Source organism: Physeter macrocephalus, chromosome 9 (assembly GCF_002837175.3).
Source record: "Physeter macrocephalus isolate SW-GA chromosome 9, ASM283717v5, whole genome shotgun sequence".
NCBI classification, from domain to species: Eukaryota; Metazoa; Chordata; class Mammalia; order Artiodactyla; family Physeteridae; genus Physeter; species Physeter macrocephalus.
The window spans coordinates 74209242-74228062 of NC_041222.1; the positions used below are offsets into that span (position 1 = coordinate 74209242).

Below are 18821 nucleotides of genomic sequence, written 5' to 3' on the forward strand. Positions count from 1 at the left end.
ACGGGTTCGTGTCCCGGTCCGGGAAGATCCCACATGCCGCGGAGCGGCTAGGCCCGTGAGCCATGGCCACTGAGCTTGCGTGTCTGGAGTCTGTGCTCTGCAACGGGAGAGGCCACAACAGTGAGAGACCCGCGTAACGCCAAAAAAAAGAAAAAAAAAAAAAAACCAAGAGTTATGTACCAAAATGTTCATTGCAGCTCTATTTACAATAGCCAGGACATGGAAGCAACCTAAGTGTCCATCAACAGATGAATGGATAAAGAAGATGTGGCACATATATACAGTGGAATATTACTCAGCCATAAAAAGAAAAGAAATTGAGTTATTTGTAGTGAGGTGGATGGACCTGGTGTCTGTCATACAGAGTGAAGTAAGTCAGAAGGAGAAAAACAAATACCGTATGCTAACAAATATGTATGGAATCTAAGAAAAAAAAAATGTCATGAAGAGCCTAGGGGTAGGATGGGAATAAAACACAGACATACTAGAGCATGGACTTGAGGCTATGGGGAGGAGGAAGGGTGAGAGAGTGGCATGGACATATATACACTACCAAACGTAGGGTGGATAGCTAGTGGGAAGCAGCCGATATGGGAACATATGTATATGTATAACAGATTCACTTTGTTGTAAAGCAGAAACTAACACACCATTGTAAAGCAATTATACTCCAGTAAAGATGTTAAAAAAAAAAAAAGAAAATTAAAGGTCAAATCCCATACAAAGTTACTATAAGAGAAAAAGAATATAAGCAGGATAACAGCCCCCATAACCAATGACAGTACACCAAAAAAGGTGCCTAGGGAAAAAAGCAAAACTGCTATCTTCTGTTTCAAAATGCACTAAAAGACTGATCATGAAGAAAACAATAAAGACATAAAAGAATAACATTTTATGTCTAAGTTTTTCTAATTCAGAAATGAAGACTAAACTAGAAGGAACACAAAAATAAACTTAACAGTTAATGCTACAAGAGAAATAAAAGGTGAAAGAGGAAAAAATACTTTAAGTAAAAAAGAAATTTAAAAAAGGAAAAAGAAAAGATAAAAGAATGGTAGAAAGAAAGTGTCAAATGTTGAATGTAGGCAAAAGACAACTCAACCTGAATCTGTGGACAATACAAGTCTCTGAAGAAGACAAGGACAGAAAGGGAACAGTACAAATGTTTAAAGCTAAAATTCAAGAAAAATGTCTGGAAAGCAAATAGAATAATGTTAAAATTTGTGAAAGAAAATACACCATACTTAAGAATATCAACCCATAACAACCCATACTGAGAAATTTTCTAGTAAAATATCTGGACTCTAAGACAAAAATATCCATTGTGCATGTAGGCAGAAGTGACAAAAGACTTATAAGGGAAAGAAATCAGAGTGTCATTAAACTTGTCAAAAGCAGTGCTTTATGCAAAAAGAAAAGTAAGTAACATTTTAAGATACTCAAGTGAAGAAAATATGAGCCTAGCATTTATAGAGAGCAAAACTGACTTTATGCTCAAATAGAAAGGGCATAAATTGTTACCAGCACAGAAGAAAACAGGGACTGTTATTCTCATGAGCCTTTCCTGAGGAATCAATAACAGCATTGGCTTCAAACAACCAAAATCACTAGAGATACTGACCTAAGTATTAATGGTGACTATTAAGCATATACTTATTGTAGAAGGAAAACTAAATGATGTCTCAAATGGAGAAAGTATAGTATACAATGGGCACATGAACAGGGTATGTAGATACAGTATAATATTTAAAGGGGGGTAGAGGGGGAATCTTACAAGTTTCAGATGGAGCTTATCGGCTGATTCAGGTGCCATGGGTACCAAAGGCTGTACCCTGGGGCGGTGGGTACACCAATCTTTCCTTCAGGCTGGCATTAGCAGCCACAGCATTTTTTCACTTGAGGACCACCTCTATCAAGTAAAATATGCTTTGAAGGCTATTAATGGAGGCGGTCTTGTATTAAGGCTGTCACAGTGAAAAACCAAGTAGTAACCATTATAAAAGAAAGCAGATAACAAGTTACTGAACTCCAGCAGAGTGACTAACTTATTCTAGATAACCAAAAACACTGGCTGTGTCATAAAATAATGGAATGACAGCTGACAATGGTTCCCAAGTACGGAGTCACATTATAAGATAGCAAACAGCAAAAACAAGGGTGGCTATGAGATCCCTGTTTGTGTCAAAGAATTGTAGACACTTACTTCCCAGGTCCATACACAGAGGGCCTCTTGGTTGTTGAACAATTTTCACCAATACTAATAAAGACCAAGGCCCTCAGATGTGCAAGTGTGATCATCCTGCAAGTTACTACTGTCAGTTTAAAAGCTACTACAAAAGGAGCTGAAGCAAAAAAACGAAGCAGTTTCCTTGAAATTTCAAGTCGGCAGAAACTATTCAGTTAGACATTTGTTCTATCAACCGACTTCAAGATAAAATTTAAAATCCTAAATTCAGAAAATTTTTACAGAATCGGAGACTGATACACACATTGTTGCTCCAGCAAAGGATGTAAACATTTATATCAGGACTCCCCTGGTGGCGCAGTGGTTAAGAATCCACCTGCCAATGCAGGGGACATGGGTTCGAGCCCTGGTCCGGGAAGATCCCACATGCCACGGAGTAACTAAGCCCATGCGCCACAACTACTGAGCCTGTGCTCTAGAGCCCACGAGTCACATCTACTGAGCCCACGTACCTAGAGCCCGTGCTCCACAACAAGAGAAGCCACCGCAATGAGAAGCCTGCACACCGCAACAAAGAGTAGCCCCCACTCGCCCCAACTAGAGGAAGCCCACACGGAGCAACGAAGACCCAACGCAGCCAAAAAACTTAAATTAAAAAAATATGTGGGGCTTCCCTGGTGGCGCAGTGGTTGAGAGTCCGCCTGCCGATGCAGGGGATGCGGGTTCGTGCCCCGGTCCGGGAAGATCCCACGTGCCGCGGAGCGGCTGGGCCCGTAAGCCATGGCCGCTGAGCCTGCATGTTCGGATCCCGTGCTCCGCAACGGGAAAGGCCACGACAGTGAGAGGCCCACGTACCACCAAAAAAAAAAAAAAAAAAAAAAAAAAGTATATATATAATTATACCATCCCCTGGTTCTAAAGAAACTAGTATTCTCAGTGTAGAAGTGATCAAAATGTAATATAAAACAAGTGAAAATCCTGTAGTCCTGAATTTGAACTATCAGCATTACTAACTCATGAGGCATTTTACTTTTAACTCTGTCCACTGCAGAGACCTATAAACAATGGCAAACCCAGTAACAATAAACATCAGTTACCAGATTGAGGTCTCTAAAGTGCCATTTCCTACTAAAAGATGCCAGGATTCCTTAGAGCAATGTCTGATCTAGGTATACAGCAGGAATTATACAAGATAAGTCTGGAATAACTCATCATACCAGTTTATGAAGAAACCATCAAAGATTACTATAAAGTCAAAAAGCCCTCAGGAGCCAATTTGAAGAGACCTGGTCAAAGATAGGATAATTTCAACTTCAAAAAGGGTAATAACTAGAAATAACTGAAACCCTTCAAATGTTTAAATTCATAAGTTCATAATAATATTTTTAATACTAATTATTCACCTTTGGAGGATGACAGGTAACCAAGTAATTACTTTAAAAACCTATATATATACTCTTCAAATGTGCAATGCTCATTAAAAACAAGGAAAGACTGAAAAACTGTTGCAGATCAGAAGAGACTAAGGAGACATGAAAACAAATCCTGGAACAGAAAAGAGAACTTGGGACTTCCCTGGTGGTCCAGTGGTTAAGAATCTGCCTTCCAATGCAGAGGACGCAGGTTCGATCTCTGGTCAGGGAACTAAGATCCCACATGCCATGGGGCAACTAAGCCCGTGCACCGCAACAAAAAGATCCCACATGCCACAAGGAAGATCCCACATGCCACAACTAAGACCTGACGCAGCCAAGTAAATAAATATTTAAAACAAGAAAGAAAAGAGACCTTAGTGGAAAAACTAGGGAAACCCAAATAAAGACTGTATTAATTTAATAATATTGTGCCAATGTTATTATCTTACTCTTGACAGGTAATTATATAAGACAGAAGTTAGTAAACTATAGCCTAAGATCTGATTTTTGTATGGTGTGCCAGCTAAGAAAGGTTTTAAAATTTTTAAAAAGTTGTAGGGACTTCCCTGGTGGTCCAGTGGTAAAGAAAGAATCTGCCTTCTAATGCAGGGGACGCGGGTTCGATCCCTGGTCGGGGAACTAAGATCCCACATGCCATAGGGCAACTAAGCCCATGCGCCACAACTACTGAGCTCAGGCGCCTCAACTAGAGAGCCTGTGTGCCGCAAACTACAGAGCCCATGCACTCTGGAGCCTACGCACCTCAACTAGAGAAAACCCACAAGCCACACTAGAGAGAAGCCCGCACGCCACATTGAAGAACCCACGTGCTGCAACAAAAGATCCCTCATGCCCCGCGTGCTGCAACTAAGATCCAACACAGCCAAACATAAATAAATTTTTTTTAAAAATGTTGTAATACAACAAAAACAAAGAAGGAACATGCAACAGAGATTGTGTGTGGCCTGCAGAGCATAAAATACTTGCCATCTGACCCTTTTTGGGAAAAGTTTGCCAACATTTGATATAAAATGTTAGCATTAAGGGAAGATTGGTAAATGTTGTAGAGACCTCTGTATCATTTTCCAACTTTTCGGCAAATCTTCCAAAACACCGATTCCAAAACAGTTTCTTAAAGAAAGAAATAATAGAAACTACAGTAGAAATAAACGAAATAAAGAAGAGAAAAATCAACCAAATTGACAAACTTTTTAGCTAGAACAACCAAGAAAAGAGAGAGAAGCCTCAAGTTATTAAAATTAGGAATGAAATAGGGAACATCACTACAAACTTTAGAGGAATAAAAAGGATTATAAGAAAATAACCATGAACAAGTGTATGCCATCAAGCTGGATAACCTAGACAAAAATCAACAATTTTGTCTAAAAAGGCAAATTCCTAAAAAGACTCAAACTACTGAAACTGACTCAAGAAGAACTGAAAATCTGTAACAAGTGATTGAATTCGTCATCAAAGAAAAACCCAGGCCCAGATGGCTTCACTGGTAAATTCTACCAAACAATGAAAGAACATCAATCACCAATTTTTCACAAACTTTCCCCAAAAAATAGAGAAGAGAACATTTTCTAACTCATTCTATGTGGCCAGTATTACCCTGATACCAAAAGCAAAGACATCACAAGAAAAGACAACTGTAGAAAAATATCCCCCCACAAAATCCTAGCAAACCTTTCCATACCAGCAACTTACCAATATGTACCATGACCAAATTAAGTTTATCCTAAGAACGCAAGGTTGTTTAACATCTTAACGTAATACACCATATTAACAGAATAACAGACAAAACCCACATGATTATTTCAGTAGACACAGAAAAAGAATTTGATAAGATCCAATACCCTTTTAGGATAAACAAACAAAAAAAACCCCTACAAATCAGAAATAGAAAGGAACTTCCCCAACCTAATAAAGTCAACTTAAAAAACCTACAATTTAACATTCTACTTAATGGTGAAAGACAACTGAAAGCTTTCCTCCTAAGATCAAGAACAAAATAAGGCTGTCTGTTCCAACCATTTGTACTGAAGAGTCTAATCAATGCAATTAGACAGGGAAAGTCCTTAGGCAATTAAGCAAGGAAAGTAGAATATATGCATGAACTAAATTCTTACAGCTTTAAAATATTAGTACACACAGACACACACTCTGTCTCTCAGAAAAATGCCAAAATTTGAGAAAAACACATTAAAAGTATTATACAGGATAGGGCCAACAGTAATTTGGTAAATAACCATCATGAAACTATTCATCCATGAAGCATTCTTTCTATAAAATCAAAAAGTTCCTATAATAAAAATTATTAAATCATAAAGTAGAGCTTCTGTTTTATTGCTAGAAAGATCTTAAGAGGTAGTAATACAGTTCAACTCCATACTGTGCCCCTAAGTAATTTACTCATGCTTTATGCTGGGTGTTACTGGCACAAACCTCCTAACTACCAGAGGTGTGTAGTATCCAGTATATCAATCATGCTGCCTCCCAACAAGGGAAGAAGCTATTTGAACAGTCTAAGAATGCAGTCATGACAGTCTAGGCTAGTGTGGCCACAAGAAGGAAGGGATGTAAAAGGAGATGTTTCTTCTGTCACTTTACATTTGAAGACTAAGAAAAGTGACTACAACATGTACAAGAACTGGGAGAACCCCGTCTGCATTAGTCATAGGAAACCTTCGAGAAACAAATGAAAAGAAGCACAGAGAAAGATGGAAATGAGAGTTCGGGGCAAGGTGGAAAGCAGTCAATGGTACATTAAGAAAATCACCAGAACTCTAAAGCAGGTGTCTGTACCAAGAAAATAAAATAAGGGACTTCCCCAGTGGTCCAGTGGGTAAGACTCTGCGCTCCCCATGTAGGGGGCCTGAGTTCGATCCCTGGTCAGGGAACTAGATCCCACATGCTGAAACTAAGAGTTCGCATGCCGCAACTAGAGCCGGCATGCCGTAACTAAAGATCACGCATGCTACAACTCAGACCCAGCACAGCCAAAATTAATAAACAAATAATTAATAAATAAATATAAAATAAAAATTATGTTTTTGAAAATTAAAATGAGCAGAACTTTCTGGGATGAGGGTGATGTTCTGTATCTTGATAGGAGACTGGGTTACACAAGTATACGCATCCTACAAAAAATGATCTGATACACTTAAAATGTCTGTATGTAAATTTCACAAAAAAAAAGAGAAACCTAGATAAATATTAAACTCTAGTTAATGATATATAAGCTAAAGTGTTCAAGGGTAAAGTATATTGATGTCTTCACTTTGAAATGCATCAAAAAAATAAGATAGCATAATGGATAGCTAGTCAGATGTGGTAAAACAAATACAGCAAAAAAGGTAATTGTGAGTGTATGGGTGTTTGCTGTACAACTCTTTCAGCTTCTCGTTATATTTGAACATTTTCATAATAAAATGTTAGGGGGGGAAAGTTTCAGCAGATCAGAAAAAGAGGTCTGGAAGAAGGTCAAAAAGAAAGGGCAAGGGACTTCCCTGGTGGTGCAATGCTTAAGAATCCGCCTGCCGGGGCTTCCCTGGTGGCACAGTGGTTGAGAATCTGCCTGCCAATGCAGGGGACATGGGTTCGAGCCCTGGTCTGGGAAGATCCCACATGCCGCGAGCAACTGGGCCTGTGAGCCACAACTACTGAGCCTGCGCGTCTGGAGCCTGTCCTCCACAACAAGAGAGGCCGCGACAGTGAGAGGCCCACGCACCGCGATGAAGAGTGGCCCCCGCTTGCCACAACTAGAGAAAGCCCTCGCACAGAAACGAAGACCCAACACAGCCAAAAATAAATAAATAAATTTATAAATTTATAAAGAAAGAATCCGCCTGCCAATGCAGGGGACACAGGTTCGATCCCTGGTCCAGGAAGATCCCACATGCCGTGGAGCAGCTAAGCCCATGCACCACAACTACTGAGCCTGCATTCTAGAGCCCGCAAGCCACAACTACTGAGCTCATGTGCCACAACTACTGAAGCCCACGCACGTAGAGCCTGTGCTCCGCAACAAGAGAAGCCACAGCAATGAGAAGTCCACGCACAGCAATGAAGAGTAGCCCCCGCTTGCTGCAACTAGAGAAAGACCGCGTGCAGCAACAAAGACCCAACGAAGAAGGAAGGAAGGGAGGGAGGGAGGGAGGAAGGAAAGGAGGGAGAAGCAAAGGAAAAGAAGGGGAAAACACAGATGTTAAACAGGAGCTAAAATAAAAAATATAAATGAAGACAGAGAAAGACAAGTATTATATGATATCACTTACATATGGAATCTAAAAAATAATACCGGACTTCCCTGGTGGTCCAGCTGTTAAGACTCCACACTTCCACTGCAGGAGGTGTGGGTTCAATCCCTGATCGGGGAAGTTCCGCATGCCATGCAGTGCAGCAATCAATCAATAAATCAATCAGTAAAATAAAAAATAATAGCAATGAATCGATATACAAAACAGAAACAGACTCACAGACATAGAAAACAAACTTATAGTTACCCAAGGGGAAAGAAAGCAGAGGAGGGATAAATTAGAGGAGTACGGGATTAACAGATACAAACTACTCTACAGAAAATAGTTAAGCAACAAGGATTTACTGCAAGAAAAAGGGAACTGTATTTGATATAGTAATCTATAATGGACAATAATCTGAAAATATATATATATATATATATATATATATATAAAAAACTGAATCACTCTGCTGTACACCTGAAACAATGCGTAAATCAACTGTACTTCAATTAAAAATACACACACACACACACACACATATATATATATATATAAAATAATGGGAAAAAAATCCAAGAAAGTGAACTGCAAACCACTTGTAGAAATTCACTCACTCACTGTATGATGTTTATTAGCAGAATGTGCCGGGTTCAAGACTTCTCACACTGAAAATATGGCATATAGAAATTTCACAGAGTATAAGATACACCAAAGCCAGGGGATCTGGCTGTAATATCTTTCTGAAAAGGGATGTAGGATCAATTAAAAGTAATAGGGGAAAGGGGAAGATAACTACAATAATAGCTCTAAAGGCAGCAATATTTAAACTTAAAAACTGCCAGAGAATTGCCTGTGCTTCCTAAATGTATACAAGTTACAGAAACAAAGAAAGCTCCCCAATTCTATTAAAATATCTTATAAAATATTAATAAGAAAGTTGACAGACTTCCAGTAAAGATTATAAGCAGAATAGTCATTACCAAGAGCATTTTGCTGTAGACAACAGTCTAGGGCTTCTACATATTTCTTTTCACATTATTTTTTTAACATCTTTATTGGAGTATAATTGCTTTACAATGGTGTGTTAGTTTCTGCTTTATAACAAAGTGAATCAGCTATACATATACATACATCCCCATATCTCCTCCCTCTTGTGTCTCCCTCCCACCCTCCCTATCCCACCCCTCTAGGTGGTCACAAAGCACCGAGCTGATCTCCCTGTGCTATGTGGCTGCTTCTGTTGTGCCCACACATTTCTAACCGTGAAGTCACTATTCATTACCATGTGTAAGGTAAATACCAATTACTAATTTATTCAGACTTAGCTTTTTCAGCTTAAATACTGTGATTCTTTGCATTTCTCTTCAGTGATATCATCTGTTTTATTCCTAAGAGATTACAGACCATCTAGACATAACTTCTGAAAGCACAGCTGATGCACTTGACAGTGATTTAACAAGTACAGTATTGCAATACTAGCATAGCACAGTGATGAAATATAAAACGTTTTAAATCAGAACTTTAAATATTTTTTTCCTTTGCTGACTGACCTAGTCCAAAGAAAATTACTTTAAATATTTGAAAACCAAAGCACCAAACAAATTAGAGTATGAGAGGCAAGTTGTCAGGCTGAGCTCTAGCATGTGTCAAGAGATCTGCACAGCTTGTGAAATCAGAGGAAAAAGCAGAATCAAGGGGTAAGTTAACAAGGTTATACACCCTCCCCTACAACAAACATTAGTGACATCCACCATACAACTGTCAAGTGGAAAAAAACTCTTGCCAAGAAAAATAGCATTACTAACTTTCTCTGGATCTCTCTTTCATTCACTTGGCTCATAAGGAGCTAAAGCTACTTTCACAATGAAGAATGTGTTCATAGCTTTTCTAGTGGAGCCAAATGTTTTGTGCTGGATCTGTCACCCAGTAAATTTGGAAAATATAATGAAGTAGGATTTTTTGTTTTTAATCATCCTTATGCCCACCATCCAAAGATAAGCATTATTAATACAGCCTACTATTCTTTTTTCTTAAATGTTTTAACAGTTGTGCTATAATATTGGCTCCTTTCAATAACCGGGCCTTTTCCATCAAAATTTCAAATATTATAATCACTTCATAACTTATGTGGAATATACAATAAAAGCTACCATTTCCTGAACACAACTTATGCAATTTCTAATTCCTTCCAACCATCCTGCAAAGTAAATACTGTGAGAATAACAACGGGAAACCTCGCTAAAATGGAATCAGGAGGCCAGAAGGGGAAGCTCTCATGCAGTACCACTAAAGGTCAATTACAGGAAAAACTATCATTGCAGGCCCCAATGGGAAAAGATGTACACTGCATCCCTACAAGAAGTCAACTACTCCAGCAACTCAGCTAATGAGAAATCCTTAATACCCTGAACCTCACTTTACTCTAATGGACTTGCTCCAAACAACCCCTCCCAACTTCCTGTTCCTCTGTTCCTGGGACTCGCCTATGGTTGTTTTAGTTTTGTTTTTCTTTTCTTTATTTTCTTGGCTATGTCGGGTCTTACTTGTGGCATGCAGGATCTTCGTTGAGGCATGCGGGATCTTTCACTGTGGCGCGTGGGCTCTTCGTTGCGGTGCGCGGGCTTCTCTCTAGTTATGGCATGTGGGTTTTCTCTTCTCTGGTTGTGGCGCAGGCTCCAGAGCACGTGGGCTCTGTAGTTTGCGGCACACGGGCTCAGTAGTTGTGGCGCGCGGGCTCAGTTGCCCCGCGGCATGTGGGATCTTAGTTCCCCGACCAGGGATTGAACCCGCATCCCCTGCATAGGAAGGCAGATTTTCTACCACTGGACCACCAGGGAAGTCCCTTGCCTATGGTTTTTGCCGTGGCTTGCTTGTTCTGAATTGCAATTCTCTGCTATTCTCAAATAAGCCCATTTTTGCTCATAAAATAACTTTTATTTTTAAGTTCAATATTAGCATACTTCATTTTACATTTTTAAAAACCAGAGTTTTATCTCCCCACATACTAGATAATCAAATAACAAAATTGATTACGAGTTTATAAGACAAACCTATGTCCTATACGTCATAATATGATGCATTAAGAACAGATCATCAAGACTTCCCTGGTGGCGCAGTGGTTAAGAATATGCCTGCCAATGCAGGGGACATGCGTTCGAGCCCTGGTCTGGGAAGAGCCCACATGCCGCGGAGCAACTAAGCCCATGCACCAAAACTACTGAGCCCACACGCCCTACAGCCCGTGCTCCACAACAAGAGAAGCCACCACAGTGAGAAGCCCACGCACCACAACGAAGAGTAGCCCCCTCTTGCTGCAACTAGAGAGAAGTTCACGCACAGCAACGGAGACCCAACGCAGCCAAAATTAAATTAATTTTAAAAAAAGATCATCATTTCTGTGGTATTTCTACCAAAAATGCATAACCCCCCCTCTCATCATGAGGAAATATCATACAAACTGAAATTGGGAGACATTCTACAAAATAGATGGCCTATATTCTTCAAATACATCAATGTCATGAAACAGAGACCACATTAAAAGGGACTCCCCTGGTGGCACAGTGCTTAAGAATCCACCTGCCAATGCAGGGGACACAGGTTCAAGCCCTGGTCCAGGAAGATCCCACATGCTGCGGAGCAACTAAGCCCATGAGCCACAACTACTGAGCCTGTGATCTAGAGCCCGCGAGCCACAACTACTGAGCCCATGTGCCAAAACTACTGAAGCCTGTGCGCCTAGAGCTCGTGCTCCACAACAAGAGAAGCCACCACAATGAGAAGCCTGCACACCGCAACAAAGTGTAGCCCCCACTTGCTGCAACTAGAGTAAGCCCGTGCACAGCAACGAAGACCCAACACAGCCAAATAAATAAAATAAATATATAAATTTATTTTTTTTAAAAGAGACTAAGAAGAATTGACACCTGAATACAATGTATGATGATTAAGGACTTAATTAGCTAAAAAGGACTATTGGGACAATCAGGAAAATATGAATACAATGTACAGGTTACATTAGATGAGCTGATTTCCTGATTTTTGATAACTGTACTATGATTACGTAAAATAAGATCCTCATTTTTAAAAATATACACACTAAAGTATTTAGGGGTAAAGATGCACCATATCTGCAACTTATCCTCCAAAGGTTCAGGGGAAAAGCTGTGTGTAGTTTCCCCTTCATAGAAGGAGAGAGAAAAGGATAAATTAGTAAACATGGTAAATATGTAAAATCTGGGGGGATCTGGAAGAAGGATATTTGGGAATTATGTATACTACTCTTGAAACTTTTCTCTAACTCTCCAAGCATTTTTTTTTTTTAAACTGAGGTTCAAAGAGACTTAAGTAATACATCTAATTGGTAAAGTGGTAAACTTAGGTCCCAAACCCAGGTTTATTCAGATTCAAAAGAGCTCATCAGTTTTTCTCTTATATCCTGCTACCTCCATAGGGTATCTCAGTACACCTCTACCGTTACACATTTAGAATTGGGCGATAAGCATCTTGTGGAATGAAGCACACACACCCCACCCCCAATTTCAGGTTGCTTCCTTAGGAAGTACTTCCCAGAATGGGGTTAATGGATAAATGAACATGGACAATTTTACTAATACTCCTTTGAGAAATTCTCACAAAATTTTTTTTTTACAAGGAAAATCAGAAATCTAAGGGTCTAGGAATCCTTCTCAAAGCTCAGTGGGCAGCTTTTTTCTTCTAATTATATAAAATGAGCCATCCCCAAAGGGCCAATGGAAAAACAATTAGGGACAACACTTGGCAGGAAGGGAGCCCTCCTTCCTCCATTCCCGAGACTTTGATTCTCTGGAAATCATTCCAAGGATTTTATTTGCGTGGAAGATGGAGACAGTTTACATTCCCAACAATTCACTTTTAATATTTAATCTTTACTGATTTGATAAATAACAAAATAAAATGTTTTAATTTATATTTGATTGTAGCAGGATTGTACCTATGACTACTTATAACTTGTATTTAGGCTATTCATGAAACAAACATTTTCTTAAGCATTCATCTATACAGGGAAGGCCTACTCCATACAAAAAGTCCAAATTTTTCCCACAATAGCCACCCTTTCTTGGTCAGTTGTGAATAAATACCTATCAGGGTAAGTGTATTTAGGAGCAAACACTAAATAAAAGATGTTTGTTGATAGCAGCAAAATACAAGGCTAACCTTATACTGGAAGATATGATGCAACCACTGAGTTGACTCCATCTCCTATGTCCCTTAACATCAACAGGGAACTTGTTAAAAAAAAGTACCTGTAATTAGCTATCAAAGTACAGTCAAATCATCAATCTGAAATTATGATGGACTGCATAAGGTTTATTTACTTACTTCCATACTGCCTCTGAAAAAATGTTTGCCAATCTAGTCAACAACATGTATAAAATGCTCAATTTTGCACCATGTACTGTGTTTAGCTAGCATTTTAATTGGATTATCTCACTTCATTTAAAATAATAATACAAACAAATTGAGAAGGAGGGACTATTTAACATTAAATATTTTATACAAATGGATCTTGTTCATTAAAAGCCTTTCTAAGGGACTTCCCCTGGTGGCACAGTGGTTGCGAACCCGCCTGCCAATGCAGGGGACACGGGTTCTAGCCCTGGTCCGGGAATATCCCACATGCCGTGGAGCAACTAAGCCCGTGCACCACAACTACTGAGCCCGTGTGCCACAACTACTGAAGCCCGGGTGCCTAGAGCCTGTGCTCCGCAACAAGAGAAGCCACCACAGTGAGAAGCCCACCCACCACAAAGAAGAGTATCCCCTGCTCACCACAACTAGAGAAAGCCCGCTGCAGCAATGAAGACCCAACGCAGCCAAAAATTAATTAAATAATTAAAAAAAAAAAAAAAGGCCTTTCTAAGATTAAAGCACTCTTCCTAGGTAACGATGCATGAAAGAAAAGGAAGGTTTTGTTTGTTTCGCTGCACCATGCAGCATGTGGGATCTTAGTTCCCACAGGTATCGAACCCACACCCCCTGCAGTGGAAGTGCAGTGGAAGTGCAGAGTCTTAACCACTAGACCACCAAGGAAGTCCCAGAAAAGGCAGCTTTTTAAAATTGTATAATTCAGGGACTTCCCAGGTGGCGCAGTGGTTAAGAATCCACTTGCCACCTCAGGGGACATGGGTTCGAGCCCTGGTCAGGGAAGATCCCACATGCCGGGGAGCAACAAAGCCCATGTGCCACAACTACTAAGCCTGCGCTCTAGAGCCTGCGAGCCACAATTACTGAGCCCACAAGCTGCAACTACTAAAGCCCACGTGCCTAGAGCCCTTGCTCTGAAACAGGAGAAGCCGCTGCAATGAGAAGCCCGCGCACTGCAACAAAGAGTAGCCCCCTCTCACCACAACTAGAGAAAGCCCACGCGCAGCAACGAAGACCAAACACAGCCAGAAATAAATAGAATAAATTTATTAATTTTTTTTTTAAAAAAAAAGAACTTTTCCTTTGCATTCACAACTTGGCTAACTCTTTGGTGCCAGAGGCCTAGCTTTTGGCCTATCTCTGCTTTTGACGTGCCCGCCGCACTAAGTTTAACCATTTCTCACTTCTGATTTAAAGTGAGAGACAACCAATTTTTCCTTTCACTTGAACACTCAGAGGCCATTGTAGAATTACTAATTGCCCTAATATCAATGTGGTTGTGCCTCAGGGAATAGGGAGGTCCGAATCCCACATTCCGTGGAGCAACTAAGCCTGTGCGTCACAACTACTGAGCCTGCGCTCTAGAGCCCGTGAGCCACAACTACTGAGCCCACGTGCCACAACTACTGAAGCCCGCGAGCCTAGAGCCTGTGCTCCACAACAAGAGAAGCCACCGCAATGAGAAGCCCACGCACTGAAATGAAGAGCAGCCCCCACTCACCGCAACTAGAGAAAGCCCACGCGCAGCAACGAAGACCAAACACAGCCAAAAATAAATAAATAAATATTTTTAAAAACTTGTATAATTCAGATATTTCTCTACTTCAGAGTATTACTTCTCCATATACTTGGGATTTTCGCATTACATTCCAGGGACACACCTAGATTAATAATAAAGAAAAGAAAGGACTTCCTTGGTGGTCCAGTGGTTAAGACTCCACATTCCCAATGCAGGGAGGCCTGGGTTTGACCTCTGGTCGGGAACTAGATCCTGCATGCCGCAACTAAAAGCCAGCTAGCCACAACTAAGACCAGGCACAGCCAAATAAATAATTTAAAATAATAATAATAATAATAATAAAGAAAAGGAGATGGCCTAGGTGCTAACAGGTAGGAGGAAAAAGTTCAGGATTAAGTAGTTAAGAAACAATGTCCCACGTTACCTGAATCAGTATCTACTCTTTCCTCTTATACACAACCTACTTTTTAAAAACAAGTTTCAAAATCCCAGGTTTCCTAAAAAAGAAAACATTAAAGCACACGTGCCCCCTTAATTTCTGTAATTTTAAACAAAGCAAACAAGAGTTCCACAAAAACTTACCTGTACCACTTGTTTCTGCAGTTGTGTTGCCTGTGTCGCTGAAATCTGTGGCTTTTCCCGAGCACCTCTGGACCGGTCACTGCTCACCGAAGTCATCATATACAGTATATACAAAATAATGTATGCACAAAATAGAAAATCTGAAAGAAAGCAGACACAGTAAGCAAAACTTCCAGATTATAGAAAACGACAAGGATAAAATTCAGGGATAAGGAAGAAATGTGAGATAAAACATAAAGGTTGGGCTTCCCTGGTGGCGCAGTGGTTGAGAATCCGCCTGTCAATGCAGGGTACACGGGTTCGTGCCCCGATCCGGGAGGATCCCACATGCCGCGGAGCGGCTGGGCCCGTGAGCCATGGCCGCTGAGCCTGTGCGTCTGGAGCCTGTGCTCCGCAACTGGAGAGGCCACGGCAGTGAGAGGCCCGCGCACCACAAAAAATAAAAAAAAATAAAAAAAATAAAGGTTCCCTAGAATGCAAATTCTCAAGAAACAAACCATTAGGATTTTAGATTTTCCTGGTAGCTCTTAAGCCAATTTACTAAAGCAGTCTAAACGCCTATGGTTTATGATTATAGCAATTTTAAACAAAAATATCAAATATCACCAATTTTAACCAGCAATTATTTTACCACTATATAACCATCCCTCTGCATCCACAGATTCAACCAACCACAAAAAATATTAGAAAAAAATTTTTTCAGAAAGTTTCAAAAAGCAAAACTTTGAGTCTGCCACACTATCGCAACTATTTACATAGCATTTACATTATATTAGGTATTATAAGTAATCTAGAGATATTTCCCTTTTTTTAAATTAATTAATGTATTTATTTATTTTTGGCTGCATTGGGTGTTCGCTGCTTTCCCTAGTTGTGGTGCACAGGCTTCTCATCGTGGTGGCTTCTCTTATCGTGAAACATGGGCTCTAGGTGCGCGGGCTTCAGTAGTTGTGGCACACAGGTTCAGCAGTTGTGGCACACAGGTTCAACAGTTGTGGCTCGTGGGCTCTAGAGCACAGGCTCCGTAGTTGTGGCACACGGGCTTAGCTGCTCTGCGGCATGTGGGATCTTCCCGGAAGAGGGATCGAACCTGTGACCCCTGCACTGGCAGGCGGATTCTTAACTACTGCCACCAGGGAAGTCCTAGAGATGATTTAAAGTATACAGGAGGATGTGTATAGGTTATATTCAAGAAATATCATGCCATTTCTTTTTTCTTTTTTTTTTTGGCCACGCCATGTGGCATGCGGAATCTTCATTCCCCAACCGGGGATAGAACGTGTGCCCCATGCAATGGAAGCACAGAGTCTTAACCGCTGGACCACCATGGATGTCCCTGTTATGCCATTTCTATAAGGGACATGAGCATCCACAAATTTTGGTATCCGAGGGAGGTCCTAGAACCAATCCTGTGCAGATACCAAGGGACAAGTGTATGTAGTTACTACTACATCAGTGATCCCCAACCTTTTTGGCACCAGGGACCATTTTCCTGGAAGACAATTTTTCCATGGATGGTGGATGGTGGGCGGGGGTGTTGATGGGATGGTTTTGGGATGATTCAATCGCATTACATTTATTGGGCACTTTATTTCTACTATTATTACACTGTAATATATAATGAAATAACTATACAACTCACCATAATGCAAAATCAGTGGGAGCCCTGAGCTTGTTTTCACTTGCCACTCACTGATAGGGTTTTGATATGAGTCTGCAAGCAACTGATTTATTATGGTGTCTGTGCAGTCAAACCTCTCTGCTGATGATAATCTGTATTTGCAGCTGCTCCCCAGCGCTAGCATCACCCCCTCAGCTCCACCTCAGATCATCAGGCATTAGATTCTCATAGGGAGCATGCAACCTAGATCCCTCTCATGCACAGTTCACAGTAGGGTTTGCGCTCCTATGAGAATCTAATGCCGCCACTGATCTGACAGGAGGCAGAGCTCACGTGGTAATGCAAGTGATAGGGAGCAGCTGTAAATACAGATGAAGCTTCGCTCATTCACTCGCTGCTCACCTTTTGCTGTGCGGCCCAGTTCCTAACAGGCCACGGACCAGTACCAGTCTGTGGCCTGGGGGTTGGGGAACCCCATACTACATGTAGTTTTATCTGCCTCTTCCCATTTGCAGTTAGTATTTGAACCCAAAGGTGACGTTATGTCCAGCCTGGATTTTACCAGCAATAATGTAATTCAAAATGTGATGTCTAGGGGACTTCCCTGGTGGTCCAGTGGTTAAGAATCCACCTTCCAATGCAGGGGACGCAGGTTCGATCTCTGGTCAGGGAACTAAGATTCCACGGGCTGTGGTGCAACTAAGCCTGCGCACCGCAATGAAAGATCCCATGTGCCTCAACTAAGACCCAATGCAGCCAAAAACAAATAAATAAATAAAAAAATTTTTTTTAAAGAATGTGATGTCTAGGAGCAAGCTATACCTTAAGGCAAAAACCACTTATAATCAATAAACCTTCCAAACAGACAAAAATGACTGTAATTTTCCTTTATTTACTCAACATTTATTGAAGAGCTACTAAGTGCCAAGCATATAACTAAATATAATATGCCATCAAAACACGATTATAACAATAAAATACACTTCACACCCAGTAGATAGCTATTATGATAAAAAATTAAAAATAGAAAATACGTTTTGGAGAAGATGCAGAGAAATTGGAATCCTTTAATACCACTGGTAGGAATGTAAAATGGTGCAGCCACTACGGAAAACCAGTATGGTAGGTCCTCAAGAAAAAAAATCAAAAGTAGAATTACCGTCAATTCAGTAATTCCACTTCTGGGTATACACCAAAAAGAATTAAAAGTAGGGTCTCAAAAAGAATTAAAAGTAGGGTCTCAAAGAGATAGTTGTATACCCATGTTCATAGCAGTATTAATCACAGTAGCTAAAAAGTGGAAGCAACCCAAGTTTCTATCTATAGATGAAAGGATAAGCATATATGGTGTATACACATACAATGGAATGTTATTTAGCCTTAAAAAGGGAGGAATTTCTGATGCATGCAACAAACATGGATGAACCTTGAGGACATTATACTAAGTAAAATAAGCCAGACACAAAAGGACAAATACCCTATGACTCTACTTATATGAGTTACTTGGAAGAGTCAATTTCACAGGCAAAGTTGAGTAGTGGTTACCAGAGGCTGGGAGCATGCAGAAATGGGGAGTTACTGTTTACTGGGTATGGAGTTTCCATTGAGGAAGAAACATAAAAACTTCTGAAGATGGATGGTCACAAAACCATGTGAATGTACTTAATGCCACAAAAAAGTACACTTTAAAAATGGTTAGGGGGGCTTCCCTGGTGGCACAGTGGTTGCGCGTCCGCCTGCCGATGCAGGGGAACCGGGTTCGCGCCCCGGTCTGGGAGGATCCCACATGCCGCGGAGCGGCTGGGCCCGTGAGCCATGGCCGCTGAGCCTGCGCGTCCGGAGCCTGTGCTCC

At 40.7% G+C, this 18821-nt stretch overlaps 1 protein-coding gene across 4 annotated transcripts in view; it reads right to left on the minus strand.

The window, feature by feature from the left end:
* Positions 1 to 18821, minus strand: part of UBAP2 (ubiquitin associated protein 2) — a 135419-nt gene that overhangs the window by 88208 nt on the left and 28390 nt on the right. For all 4 annotated transcript variants that reach the window (XM_024132878.2, XM_028494060.2, XM_055087243.1 and 1 more), the window contains one exon: positions 15349 to 15488. In XM_024132878.2, the coding sequence (XP_023988646.1) occupies positions 15349 to 15447 (99 nt within the window). In that variant the 5' untranslated portion in view covers positions 15448 to 15488. Of the gene's footprint in view, positions 1 to 15348; positions 15489 to 18821 lie in introns of those variants that run through there.